The 14,819-nt window shown below is 40.5% G+C and overlaps 2 protein-coding genes across 3 annotated transcripts; one reads left to right on the top strand and one right to left on the bottom strand.

Moving 5' to 3' along the window:
* Nucleotides 1-424: 424 nt before the first annotated feature.
* LOC134196667 (paired box protein Pax-6-like) lies at nucleotides 425-3,520 on the bottom strand. 2 transcript variants are annotated; one of them, XM_062665878.1, is made up of 5 exons: nucleotides 3,458-3,500; nucleotides 3,304-3,388; nucleotides 2,422-2,696; nucleotides 1,224-1,620; nucleotides 425-844 (listed from the first exon to the last, which is right to left on the bottom strand). In XM_062665878.1, exons 1-5 carry the CDS (start codon nucleotides 3,485-3,487, stop codon nucleotides 645-647), a joined length of 987 nt encoding a protein of 328 aa, XP_062521862.1. In that variant the 5' UTR covers nucleotides 3,488-3,500; the 3' UTR covers nucleotides 425-644. The 2 variants fall into 2 exon arrangements, with proteins under 2 accessions (XP_062521862.1, XP_062521861.1); XM_062665877.1 differs by having other exon boundaries at nucleotides 3,304-3,520.
* A 744-nt stretch (nucleotides 3,521-4,264) lies between these two features.
* Nucleotides 4,265-13,638, top strand: LOC134196666 (cartilage-associated protein-like). Its single transcript, XM_062665876.1, has 6 exons — nucleotides 4,265-4,477; nucleotides 4,906-5,113; nucleotides 11,508-12,375; nucleotides 12,714-12,850; nucleotides 12,905-13,071; nucleotides 13,323-13,638. Exons 1-6 carry the CDS (start codon nucleotides 4,305-4,307, stop codon nucleotides 13,411-13,413), a joined length of 1,644 nt encoding a protein of 547 aa, XP_062521860.1. The 5' UTR covers nucleotides 4,265-4,304; the 3' UTR covers nucleotides 13,414-13,638.
* The last annotated feature ends 1,181 nt before the right edge of the window (nucleotides 13,639-14,819 follow it).

Below are 14,819 nucleotides of genomic sequence, written 5' to 3'. Positions count from 1 at the left end.
GTTCAGTTGACCAGGTCATGGTTGTAACCTGTCAAGAGGTGCCAGACTTGGTGATTGCTGTATAAGCACATTCTTTCTAGGTACTTGTCATACCACAATAGAAAGATTGAGCATTCCTTATATCTTGAGAATGGGTTGACTAATCTCCACACTCAGTGTAGAGATACTCCTACTGTAGCTATCTTCATTAGAAGTCTTTCAACAAACATTCAAATCATCCAACACTGGCTACCAAGTGACTATACAAATCTGATAAGCCATCTCTAATTGCTGAGTGATGTAATTGCTAGAATTATCTTGTAGCAATCAAAACAGACGTCATGTCTTCTATCTAACCAAACAGACTGTCAACCATGATTGAATAACTAATGTCATATCATGCTAATACCACAAATTATTAAAGAAAACACAGGAATGGACTGGATGAGAAGTAGGATCACTGAGATTTTTTCATCTTAGCAAATTCTACAGCATACAAATGAAGAAGTAATCCTCAATGCATACAATACAATATAGTACAATGTCCAGTAACCAATGTATGTACGTCTTGTGCAGCCATGTAACTCAACAAGTACCAAAGGACATGTGGTTTGTTTCCAGCAAACGTCCTGTCGACTTTGTCATCGAGACTTCGTTGTCAGAAGCTATTCTTGTGTCTTCACTTGATGCACGCCTATTGTCGCTGCATGTTCCTTTGCTTTCACTCTCAATGTATCGATGCTAGTCTGTGTTCCTAGCTCAGATCGTGGAATTGTTTGATGGATTGGCGAGCAGGTGACAGCCACAGGAACTGGCTGTGTCATCTGAGGAGCCTGCATTTGAATCACAGGATGATATACCAACCCTGCCAACAGACACATTATCAGACATACCCTGCGGTAGCTTGTTTTGTAGCTCTCACATACACAAGAGCATACATTAGACATAACCTCTTGGCTATTATTATGGGACCTACTCATTTCATAAGCCAAATTGACCACCCTAGTATACTGACTTCTAACACTTTCTATTGATGCATTAGAACATGAATCATGCTGAGCTTCAAAGGTAGGAAAGAACATTACTATACTAATTGATTGATTGATTCATTAATGCTACAGTAATACATACTTATAGTACCATCCAAACACAGACTAGTCTGGTCATAGAAACCACTGGCAAATCATACTATTTAAATGTATGACTATCTAATACCAGCATAATAACACATCACTAAAACTCACCTGGAGGAGGGGATACCATTTGTGTTGGGCCTCCTGGGTAGCCTGACATCACATATGGGCTATGCATCACTGGATACGCAATGTGTCCTTGTGCAGCCATTTGAGTCGGACTCATAGTTGATGGAACCATTCCAGGTGTAACAACCATATTCGGAGGTGGCACTGTCATTACTGGCATCTGCTGAGGATGCCATGTACAGGGTGCCACAGGATGAACTGAGTGTAGCTCTGGTCTCATTATATGCTGAATAGTATTAACAGGAATGCCTCTTGGCATAGATGACTGAAGTGTTGCTGTAGACTGTGTGGGGTCAGGAATCATACCATTTAATTGAGTAGGCTGCACAACCACTCGTTCTCGTTTTCTCCACTTGGCTCTTCGATTCTGAAACCAAACCTGGAAAACAAATCAAACAATCAACAACAAAAAGTGGGTGGTCTGCTATTGTGTTATTTAGTTTATAGCAAACATACTGAAGAACCACTGGCCTTTGTACGCTGAAACTGTATTGCTCACATGTGAGACTATTAATTAAACTTCCACTGCATGCTGTACTAATTAATTAAACTGGAGACCTCTCACAGAGAAAACAAACATTGATTCATTCATTTCATTAGGAAGACCCACCTCACAGTCATACCTGTCCTATGGAAAACATCCCAACAAGGAAACAACACCAAGCACATGCATTTATATAATAGGAGCAACACAGAACTGCAAACTACCAATTCAACTACTTGGGTAGTAACTTCAATAATAGAGATAACTTATCTCCATTGGGGGTACTTGCTTAGTGGAAACATTAGGTAGCACTAAGTATCTTACTACAGCAAGGCTCTCTAGAACATACCACTCTGCCAAACACAGGTGACACCTGTTTGTTAAAGAAACCAGAAAACTAAATAATAAAGTTTCTTGCATGAAACTGACACTACCCTAACACTACTGTATTTCACAAAAAAATTGAAAATCTGCCTATGACATATGTCAAATGACACCCAGAAATCACCCAGAAAATTCTTGCACTTTCTCTTTAAAGGATTTCAATGTGTCTAGAATGCTAGCTGTTTGTTGATTGCCTTCCTAGTACATGCTGCCTCATGACCAGGACGCTACTGCTCATACATTGTTACATGATTGCTCATGCATACAGTACAATCATCCATCACAGCACTCTAGAGACCAATAATCAATCACCTGAACTCTTGCCTCCGTCAGACCAATCTTTCCAGCCAGCTCCTCCCTGGTAAACACATCAGGATAGTGAGCCTTCTGAAATGAGTCCTCCAACGCTTGCAGCTGTGCAGCAGTAAATGTTGTCCTATATCGACGCTGCTTTCTGGGCATACCTTCCTCATTAGAAACAGCCACAGACATCTCTACTACTGAAGGCGCGTCAATTTCAGAGGATTCACCGACTACAGAAGCTGCCATCTCAAGACCATTACTGCGCCAAGACGCCTCTTCCTCAACTGCAATAGACGGAATTACGACATGAGTATGAATGGTTAATTAACAAGCTTCCTCCGGTTTCAATTAGCAAGTAATCAGGAAATCACAATTGAATTGCAAGCCTCTGGCGTAGCCGAATGTATCAACTACGGGATGGTCTTGGGAGGGCCAAAACCAGCACGACAAATTGGATTAATCACTAAAGCAATTAAGATGGTCATTACCTAACCTAACCCAATTAAAGGTCGTACCCACTAATATATTTTTCTCTCGACCATTCTCATCCATTCAAACGAAAAAGAGCGCTGCATTTCCACGGGAAGCTGCGACACTGCGGTCACGACTATTTGCAGCTAAATTAACGAATACATTTGCTAACCACTAACGCGTCCAGATCCTCAAACGGACAGATAGAGTGTGGCAACTTTCGCAGCTCGACGTGGCGTCTTGGTCGACGTCTGTCGCCGTCTTGCGTAATGCGACCGCGTTTGCGGGCTTTCCCACTGAAACTGAGTACTGCTAATCTTGTTTGCTCGTTCACGTGCAAGAAACGGAGAGGGCAACATTGCAGACCGCGTATACAGTACACAATCGTGTAGACTTGTTGCTACAAAACGTGACACTCACCGAGAACTTGTCCTCCCTCTGTGTCCCTCTCCTGCTCTACTTGTCGACCGGGAGACGACTCCGAGTACGTTTCAGGCCCTCCGCCCTGTAGAACAACACCTTCGTGCACTCGAACTGCATTGCCACGGAGGGAACCAGCCTGCTGTTGTCTGACCTCCGTATCTGCAGGCTCGGCTCGCTCCATCGACAGCGTGGCAGCAAACTCTGACGCGCAACTGTAGGCTGATTCTGTAAGTTCGGGTCGATGAGATCAATTTAGGTTGCTATTCTAATCGTTGTTCGACCAATAGACGCCTTGCTGTCTAATTGCTTGGGCCCCATAATGTCAATTATCTAATTGAATTAGCGGTGTGTGTGAGTCTGCCAAGTGGCATTGGCGAACCGTAAACAGAACAGCGGAAATTGAGTGGTCTTGACTAAACTATGCCATATCTTGACATGTACACGACTGCAATGAATGACATCACTCTAAATACTGACAGAACGTGTGTCCTTTGTGATTGAATGTAAGGTCTAATAGTTTTGCTAAATGATGAAAGTCTTAGCTAATTGGTGGAGTAAAATGAGTTCTTTACATATCTGGTTAAGCGAAACACGATCCACTTTGCTTTCACATTTAGATGTAGTGTTAATTTATGTTTTTCTAATGACACCTATTGTTATTTGTTTCTTCGTGCAGATTTTAGATGTGTTTGTAGATGTGTCGTATCCACCACGTGACTCGTGCAATCTTTCAGTCACGTGTTGACTTAACACAACGCACGTGACAGCATGTTTTAACGTAGGTGTCACGTGCACTATCTCGTGTCTGATGCAAACAAACGAGAAGTACTCAACTCCACAGCAAACTTTTCAATAGATGACTATAACTTTTGACTTTCTTTTGCTTCTAAAATTTTGTAAACTTGAATGATACGTAGCATTAGCCTACACATACTACCACATCCGGGAATTCCTCAGCGCTTTCTACAATAGTCTGTAATTGGATAACAAAGGAGAAGATGTTGACTCTTTATGTCTCTCTTCTTCTTGGCTGCACATGCTGCTTAGCCAGCGAGCTAGCGATTGACGTGCTTTATACACCAGAGCTGTGCGAGCATAAGTCTCAAGAGGGAGACTTCCTTGAATATCACTATGTAGGGCGCTTCGTGGATGGCTCAGAGTTTGACTGCAGGTATGATGAACACTCGAAATGATAGGTAACAGTAGCAATGATTATGCACAGTCTTTTGTTGTTGTTGTTACCGTTGATCCCATAAATACTACACCTATAAATCTATTTTAAATTATGCACAAGTCATAGGGGTGCTAACTGCTTGATGACTTGCATCGTTCATGCGTTCCATTTGTTTACTAAACCGTTAACCACTTTACTTATAATAATTATAATGAATGTTGTCTACTGAATGTTTCTTTAAAAGTAAATGATAATTGTTCAGCAGTTATTGTTGTAGCTTGTACAGGCACTATTGATGTGTGTGTGTGTGTGTGTGTGTGTGTGTGTGTGTGTGTGTGTGTGTGTGTGTGTGTGTGTGTGTGTGTGTGTGTGTGTGTGACAACAATGTTGCTCGTTACTTATCTTACTGGCATTTTGGCTATTAGCTTTAACTACAATCAACCCTACAAGTTCACATTAGGAAGGAGAGAGGTAATTGAAGGCATGGACAAGGGCCTGGTAGGTATTTGTATTGGTGAAAGGCGGAAGATCACTATTCCTCCAGAGATGGCATATGGAGAAGGCGGAGTTGGAGACACGATTCCTCCTAATGCTACATTGGTTTTCTATGTTGATCTATTGAGCATCAAACGAGTGAGTTTGCAGATAGGTCATGACTATTGTAATGTCTAGTGCTTGTTAGGAAAGCATGAGTTCAGGTTAGACTTTAGAAACCTAAATATAGACCGTGTTTCCACTAGCTTAAATGTGTTTACGTTCAAGAAAGTGACTGCATGTTTTCACAAGGAACTTGAACATCCGGGATATGAAAAACAAATTACCTAGGAACGCCATATTTTGAAGTATTATTGGGCTGCTCTGTCGCAGAGTCAGAGCAACTGTTGGTTGTCACTGATTTTATTCATATCCAGCATCTGCTATAGTAGGAATTTGCATGATGATGACCAAGGACACGGTCTTCTCTCTCTCCATAGCTGCTGATTTCTTTCCTTTAGTTAATTAACGACCCTTACATCTTTATGGCAATCTTATCCCAGCAAAATAGTCAATATCATCAAAATGGCATTGTCAGAAGCCTTTACAAAAACAAGCGCACTGCAGCTGCTTGTCATGTGACAGTTAAACCTAAACCACTTCAATAAACCTACTACAAAATGGGTTTAGGAAATCGGTTTAGGTTTAGAATATAACTGGTTAGCATAGGTGGAAACAGGTCAATCCTTAAGTTTAGCTTAAACCACTTGTTAAACCGGTTTAGACGCTAGTGGAAACGCGCCCATGGTGTGGCATGTGGTAAGTTAGTATTATGTTACCTACATGTATGTGTAATTACTGAGCCCGCAGACAACATGGTGTCAGAATAGTGGGATTATGGCAACGGTTTAGCTAGATAGCGCCGCCAGAGCAGTTTGATTTCTCTCAACCGGATAGTTGGCACGTCTGGATCAAGCGTTTTGAACAATTTCGATTGGCTTCTGGTCTTTCAGAAAAGGATAAATCTACGCAGATAGCCGCATTAGTATATTCGATGGCCTCGATAGCAGAGGATATCTTAGCTCCTTTCACGTTGATGGAAGACGAATACAAGGCGTACCACTCTGTCAAGCACAAGTTTGATTCTCACTTCATGAAGAGAAGGAATGTAATTTTTGAACGTACAAAGTTCAACTACCGCCGTCAAGGGGACGACGAGTCAGTAGAGAGTTTTGTAACTGCCTTGTCAGAGCACTGTGAATTCGGGGCATTACGTGAGGAGCTAATCAGAGACCGAATGGTTGTGGGACTACACGATGCAAAGCTATCAGAGACGCTCCAAAAGGACGTAGACCTCACCCTCGATAAAGCCATCACAAGAGCTCGACAAAGCGAGTCGTTGAAGATGCAACAAACTGTTGGAAGACATCTCTCCATGGAACTGCCCATAACACTTGATACAACTGGCGTGGAGACAATACTCACGCGATGGAATGCCTCTTCTAAACATTCCAAACGGAACTTATTTCAGAAGTTCCTGAAGGCTACTACACACGAAGGCGGGAAAGGCAAATTTTTCATCTCTGCTACCAAACAGACAGGAGACAACTGTTCCAGATGCGGACAGAAACCGTCGCATGGTAGAGCTGTGTGCGCATGGTAGAGCTGTGTGCCCATGGGCAACAATGGCGAAATGTCATAAGTGTTAACGAGTAGGACTTTATGCACGCGTATGTGTAAAACCAAACAAAAGATAGAGATTGTTTCTTATAGTAGTGTTGATTATTGAGGTTATCTATGCTTGGGAGTTCAATCAATTGGAACTGTAACAGGTGCTTGGATGACCTAGCCTCGTCCCCAAACTTACGTGAGCCTGGCAGTGTCCGGTTCCCGTATGACACTTTCAGCCTCCCGTGAGGCTGAAATGTCATATGGGAACCAGACACTGCCATGAGGCTGATTGTGTCATATGGGAACCGGACACTGCCATGAGGCTGAAATTGTCATACGGGAACCAGACACTGCCAGGCTCACGTGAGTCTGGGGACTAGGCTAGGCTGACCAATGTGAAAGTGAATGGGAGAGAGTTAAAGTTCAAGATTGACACTGGTGCAGACGTTACGGTGATACCAGAGAGAGTGTACAAAACAACCTTCAGTAACGCTAAACTGCAAACTGCTACCAGACATTCACTACGTAGTCCAGGAGGACATGCATTAGATGTGCTTGGGAAGTTTGTTGTCAACCTCCAAGTCAAAGTGTTGACCACACAGCAAGAAATATTTGTGGTGAGAGGAATGACAAGATGTTTACTTGGCAGACCAGCCATAGAAGCTCTACAAGTAATCAAACAGTGTGAGCCAGTACACAAAGCTGAAAATAATCTGAGTGAGGTGGCTGATGTGCAAGCTGAATTTCTCAATTTGTTTAAAGGCCTTGGAAAGATGAGTGAAGAGTACACTATCTGTCTGAAATCAGATGCACAGCCATTTGCTTTGTCAACCCCCAGACGAATACCTATCTTCTTGATGAAGAAAGTGGAGGATGAACTGCTTAAAATGCAAGTCGAGGGAGTGATTTCGAAAGTGGACCAATCCATTGACTAGTGTTCAGGAATGGTTATAGTTCCTAAGTCAAAGGGTCGTGTGAGAATTTGTGTTGATCTGTCTAAACTTAACGAGAGTGTGAAACGAGAAAGATTACTATTACCTTCAGTGGAACACACTCTAGCTTAGTTGCAAGGAGCTAGTGTTTTCAGCAAGCTTGATGCGAATAGTGGTTTGTGGCAGGTACCGCTGTCAAAGGAATCGGCTTTACTCACGACGTTTATAACGCCATTCGGTAGATTTTGCTACAATAGATTGCCATTTGGTATTACTTCGGCACCAGAGTTATTCCAGAAAAGAATGTCAGAGACACTCAGTAGTTTACAAGGAACTCTGTGCTTGATGGATGATATTCTTGTCTTTGGAAAAGCACAAGCAGAACATGATCAACGTCTTCAGAAAGTCATAGAGAGGATACAACAAGCTCGTCTTACACTTAACAAAGAGAAGTGCATATTTTCAACTAACACAGTGAAATTCCGAGGTCATGTTGTTGATCCTTCAGGGATTAGAAGTGATCCTGACAAATTAATGCAATTAGGGAGATGCCAGAGCCGTCGACTCCAACAGAAGTCAGGAGATTTCTAGGCATGGTAAACCAATTGGGAAAGTTTCTTCCAAGATTAGCTGAGAAAACAGAGCCATTGAGAGCCTTGATTACCTCTAAGTTGGAGTGGCTGTGGGGAAACAGTCAACAACGTGCTTTTGAAACAATTAGAGAAGATCTGTTTCAACCACAGGTTTTAGCTTTATATTCTCCAACCAGACTAACAGCTGTGTCATCAGATGCATCAGCATATGGTCTAGGAGTCGTTATTCGACAGAAGCAAAACAATGGAGAATGGAAACCAATTGCATACGCATCAAGGTCACTTACCAGTGCAGAAGCTAGGTATGCACAGATAGAGAAGGAGGCACTCTCTATCACATGGGCATGTGATCGATTTTGTAACTATTTACTGGGAATGTTATTTCACGTGGAAATGGATCATAAGCCGTTAGTATCATTGTTGAGTACAAGCAGGTGTTTGGAAGAACTACCTTTACGAGTTCAACGACTCAGATTATGACTGATGCAGGATCAATTTACTATCTCTCATGTACCGAGTCATAACCTTCATGCTCCAGATACCTTATCAAGGAGTCCAATCTGTGAAAATTGAGCACATTTGCAAAGCCAGGATTTAGCAACAGCATCTAACAAGTATGTCGATCAAATACTTGATTCTCTACCAGTGCAAACAAATACTTTGACCAAACTAAGAGAACAACAAGATGCAGACGAAACGTGCTACCAGCTGAAGCAACTCTGTAGGAACGGATGGCTGCCTAAACACAAGCTCAAAGGAGATATCAAGAAATTTTGGGCAGTTTCATCAGAATTGTCTGTAGAAGATGGCCTATTACTACGTGGTAGCTGACTGGTTATCCCTATCTCAATACAAGCAGAGATTTTGCATAAGCTTCATTTGGGACACCTTGGCATTACCAAATGTAGAGAGAGAGCACGATCAGCAGTTTGGTGGCCAGGAATTACGTCACAATTACAGGATAAGATTGAACGATGTTCAATAATAAAATATGCAGCAAACAACGTCCAATACCAGGCAAACCTTTGTTGCCAACTGTTTTCCTAGTCGACCGTGGCAAACATTGGGCACTGATCTGTTCGAGTGGAAGGGGAAGTCTTTTCTACTAGTAGTCGTAGATTACTACTAAAGATATCCTCAAGTTGTTTCCTTGTCAAGCACATCATCCAAAGAGGTGATAGACAAGATGAAAGTCATGTTTGCTCGACACAGCATACCAGAGGAGGTCAGATCAGATAATGGTCTTCAGTACGCCTCAGAGATATTTGAACAGTTTGCAAAGACTATGAATTTTTGTTTACAATGAGCAGTCCATGATACCCTCAATCGAATGGAGAAGCCAAGCGAATGGTACAGACTGTGAAGAAACTTCTAACAAAGAGTAAAGATCCTTACCAGGGATTGTTGTCTTATCATTCAGCCCCACTATCAAATGGATACTCTCTGGCGGAACTCCTAATGGGTAGACAACTGAGAAGTCTAATTCCAACTACACCAGCTACTCTTTTACCTAAACGTGTCTTGTACAGAGAAGTACAAGTAAAAGAACAAGTTCAAAGGGAAAAGACAAAGGAGAGATTTGACAAACACCATTGAGCCAAAGAATTACCATCATTATCTCAAACAGAAAAAGTTTGGCTTCCTGATAGAGCAGAGAGAGGGTCAATTCTACAACAGTTTACAAAACCGAGATTGTATACAGTAGCAACACCATCAGGAGAATTCTGTAGAAAAAGATGACACATAGTAAAAGATCATCATCAACAAAGAGAACCAGTACCAGAAGAACAGAATACCAATAAGAAGAACACAGAAGAACCAACACCAACAGAAAGTCCATTGCAACATCCACCATCAATCCAACCAGGACTAACAACAAGAAGTGGTCGAGTTGTGAAACCACTACAGAAACTAGACTTATAGTTTACAGTTGACTATAGAGTGTTGAGTGTTAGAGTTACACAAGTTTGAGTTAGATTTGTTTTCAAGAGCTTGGAAAGAGGATGTGGCATGTGGTAAGTTAGTATTATGTTACCTATGTGTAATTAGTATTGTCAACAGTGTAGTGCAATAATACATTAGTCAAAACCCTACTGATCCCGCAGACAACATATAGTTGATTCTTCTTGTATTATACAATATCACTGGATTTTAATATATGAAAATTAGGTATTGTTTTGTTTACCAAGTTACATGATGACTGAGAATATATATGGTTACTTGTTTTATTAATAAGTTTATCAGTTGCAGAGCTTTACATAATGACTGGATTAAATTTACTAGTTGAACAAATCGCATGAAAATCCTAAGACTTCCAGCTGAGGGTCAATCTTCTGCTATAAACTGTGATCCATTTGCCAAGTTGTTGATGATATAGTACATAGTTATTAATTGAATAACAAGCCATTACAGGTTATTTATGTGCTTTATGACACCACAGAAAGTTGCTACCACGTATGTTTGACTGTGACTGTCTGTTTGTGGAACTGCTGTGGGTTATATACTGAATTTGTGTCTTGAGCACTGGTTTGTTTAGTATAGACTACCAAACAGTTGCAATCATGGAACTGGAACCATTGTACTGATGGGTCAATCAGTTTTAGAGCTTAATTAATAATGATTAACGTTTTTGAATTGAATGAAGAATGCATCTTTGTTGGAAGACACAAATGTAATATGACATCGTAGAGTCATCATTCCTGGAGTCTTCCATAGTTTCCAAGTCTTTGTTAAGTGTATATTGGCATGAGATCATCACAAAGTCAGCTATAATTAAGTTTATCTAACTGCTTACTGATCACATGCTTACAGATCACACTCTACTACCCATAAGTTAGTTAATTAATTAACTCATTTGTATTTCTTGCACTATACACATCATTTCCTGTTCTTACAACATGTGTTGCATGTGGTTTGCAGCTGTTTTCTGTATGAGATAAAGTGGGGAGGGTGTGGAAGGAAATCGTTTGCTAAAATTTACAACTCGTTGCTTATCATTCGTTTTAGCAAAACCAGTTCCTGTCTTTTGTTTGTACATGCTCATGCGAGGTCAGATTGCAGGAAATGGTAAATTTTTCCAGTTAGCATATTACATTATTGATGTCATGCATAGGTATATGTTACATCTTAGTGATGTTTTCACACAGTGTCGTGAGATGCAGAACACTAAACTAAATTATGCCAAACATTGTTTGCATTGTGATGTAATATTGCACATGTATTGTGTCTGTGTGAAATTGGGAATTCGATATACTGTATTGTATTGGAAAGCATTTACTTCAAGTTTGTCACTGTATATTCTACACTAGTACAAACAATATCTACAAGATTGCTATTGAAATGTTTTTGGCGTTTAAGAATAATGTTACACTGTCTCCAACGGTGACGTCAGATCAGCTGCTGTACATGGGCACAGAAGCCTATACAGATGAAAGATGGCAAGACTGTATTGAATATCTTGAATCCGCTATTTCTGCATATAATGATGAACAAGATAAACTGCTGTCATGTCTAAGTGATTGCGAAGAATCATTGGAAGCAGACATCATGACTGAGGAATCTGTCGATTCTAGTGAAATGTTGTTGCTGAATCGATTTCATTATTTTTTCAAGAAACACGAGTGTGTGTCACAGTGTAAAGCCATGCTGTATGGCAAGAAGAAAACTTACCAAGGAGCCACTGCTGCTGTGTTTGAAGACAAAACTGTTTACAATTATCTTCAAATGTGCTACTACCATTTGGGCGAAGTAGATGATGCTCGACATGCAGCTGAGACATTCTACGATTTCAATGTTGGCAATGAGTTAGGAATAAATAACATGCATTATTATGCAAGCTTGAGACGTGAGAACCCTCCACAGTATAGTCCCAGAGAACATCACATGGAGCATCAGAAACTATACAGGCAGGGCCGGATTGCATATGGCAAGGAAGATTACTCAACTGTTATTGAGGCGATGGAGGGAGCATTGGCAAAGTACTACCTTGCTCTTCAGAAATGCCAACTGAAATGTATTGGTAATTTTACGGTCAATTTTGATGATGATCTGGATAATGAATTGGGAGATGATGCATTGACCGTAGTGGCTCGTTATGTTAGTGCACAGGTTTTGTGTTGTACACGATGTGAGGAAACATTGACATTCTTTGAAGTGAAGCCAGGTCTTGTTGAGCATAGGTATCTTAGCTCTCATTACCACTACCTTCAGTTTGCATACTACAAGAGTAAGTTGAATCTTGATGGTTTTGTGTTTGTACTTTTGTGTGCATGCATAGATAATATTTTATGGAAACAATTGATGAGTATGAATCTTTGGTGTGTTTTGTTTGCATGTCAAATGGATGGATATTTAGTCTATAGCATACACACACGCACGCACACGTGCACACACACACACACACACACACACACACACACACACACACACACATCTGTGCCTAGATTTCTCTAGATTTGTCTTTTGTGTAATTGATTATCTATTAATTACACAGTTTTAGTGCTAATATTTAGTATTGCCAATATCTAGAGTATTATAGTGATATGTTGTGTTTTTGAATTAAAGTGGGAGATTTTAAGAATGCATCTCAGTGTGCTGGTACCCATCGTCTATTTCATCCTGATGATGATGTGATGGCTGGCAATATTCGTTATTACCAGGAAACAGCAAATGCCAGCAACATAGATTTGATGCCTCGTCAGGTACTCATAAAAATGGTGCTTAGATTTTTTTGTGTTATTTTTATCAATCTACAGGAGGCATTTCACTACCAAGTTCAGCAAACAAAATTGGCAATGCTGTTGAATGTTGCGAGTATTCCAAACAGTGCAAGAAAGTCAACTATTCCAGGGCAAAAGGGTGACACAGGAGAAGTGAGAGCATCAACGAAGGAACAAAAAAAGAATCTTGACAAACAGAAAACGTAAGTATATAATAGTTGCAGAAAGATATATCACAACATTTGGCCATGCATATAAAGTAATTTTATCAAGAACAACAGCAGCAATTAATGTATAAGTAATCAGTTTTGAAGTAACATAAAAATGAGTGAACTTTCAGTAATGCTGCTGTACTATAGTGTTAGCACAGTTGGAAGCAGAATACTGTTGCAAGACTTTACAATAGGAATGTCATGTGTACACATACAAAATGACGTTGTATTGTCTGTAATAGTGATGCAGAAGACGAGAGAAATGGTGATCAAGCTGTTTCCAAGCATTTTGAGAATGGAAGCCCCATTATTCGCGGTGTTTTGGAAGAGTGACCTAGCTGCATGTGCATCTTCAAGTGTGAAACAGGTCCATGAAATTCCTTGGACTTCGAACGTGTACTGCATGATATATCTTGTCTCTGTTACTTTGCCTTGAGAAATTTCCATTTATGGGTCACGTACTGTGCATGTCAAGAACATGCATATTCAGCATATATTGCAGACTCTGTCTACATGCAGTGAAGCTTTTCTATTGAAGACGAGTTGTAGACCATCTAGATTCGGTGTCACGTTTAGTTTACGTGTTACTTAGTGTATCATGCTGAACATTTGTGGCGGCGCTTGTACGTGTTCCTAGGCCTACCACGGCTATCTGCATTAGGCCATACACCAGTTATTGAATATCAACAATTCTTAGGCTTGGATACAACTTACGACTAAACCTAGACTTCCATTTAGAAACGGTCTGGCTACGCGAGACAGTACGTTTTTTGGTCCCGGATACATATCCCGGATATTCACGTGCTTGATTTAATAAGCACGTGCATGTGTTTGCAGCGAATACGGCGCCACTCATAGTTCTTTTGTTTTCGGCCCGTGTCGTTTAATTGTTGAATATGAGTTCGCGCATTGAGGAAGAACAATAATCTGAAGGGACCCAGTTTGGGAATTATTTGCAGCAGCTGCTAGAATCCACACACACACACACACACACACACACACACACACACACACACACACACACACACACATGTGGACTTCTTTGCGACAAAGTAAAACGTAACGGTTTCAATTCGTTTGAGTTTCTGTCGTGTTACATAATTTGAAATTCTTTTAATTAATAGTATTGTTCAAACAGTAAAGCCCGTTTCACAGTATTGACGCTGACGCTCAGCTGAGCGTCAACATCAAAGATACCGCCTTGACGCAGGCGGCATCCTTTGATGTTGACGCTGACGCTCTATTCCAGCGTCAGGGTAGTACACTGTGAACCGTGCTTCAATTGGCAATATTGATATTACATAAGATTACAGTTACTAGCATGCACTGACACAAAAAGCCCACTGAGCATGCATACTATAGTACTTTGATTTATGTGCTGTTGTAAACGTTTCATCCTAATAATTTTGGAAATTGTTGTACTATTTACAGGTCAAAATTGTCACTTGTCACATTAAATTTGTATTCTGTTAATTAAACCAAATTAGTTCAAATTTACAAGACGTAAAATCAAATTCACAATGTGTCAAAACAAATTTTTAACTTGTCAAACTAGCTTAGTTGTCTGCCAAATTAATTAAATCTGGAGGGTGTCAATTCAAATTTAAAAGTTACCTCCTGTTACTTAGTAACTAGTAATCAAATTTGCAAGATGTTCACCTAAGATGTTAACCCATATGGTTAATGGATATGAAATTCAGTCCTTTGACTTGGATTTCGTGCAAACTTAGTATGGTCAA

Source organism: Corticium candelabrum, chromosome 21 (assembly GCF_963422355.1).
Source record: "Corticium candelabrum chromosome 21, ooCorCand1.1, whole genome shotgun sequence".
Classification (NCBI taxonomy): domain Eukaryota; kingdom Metazoa; phylum Porifera; class Homoscleromorpha; order Homosclerophorida; family Plakinidae; genus Corticium; species Corticium candelabrum.
This window is presented reverse-complemented; position numbering and strand designations above follow the sequence as displayed.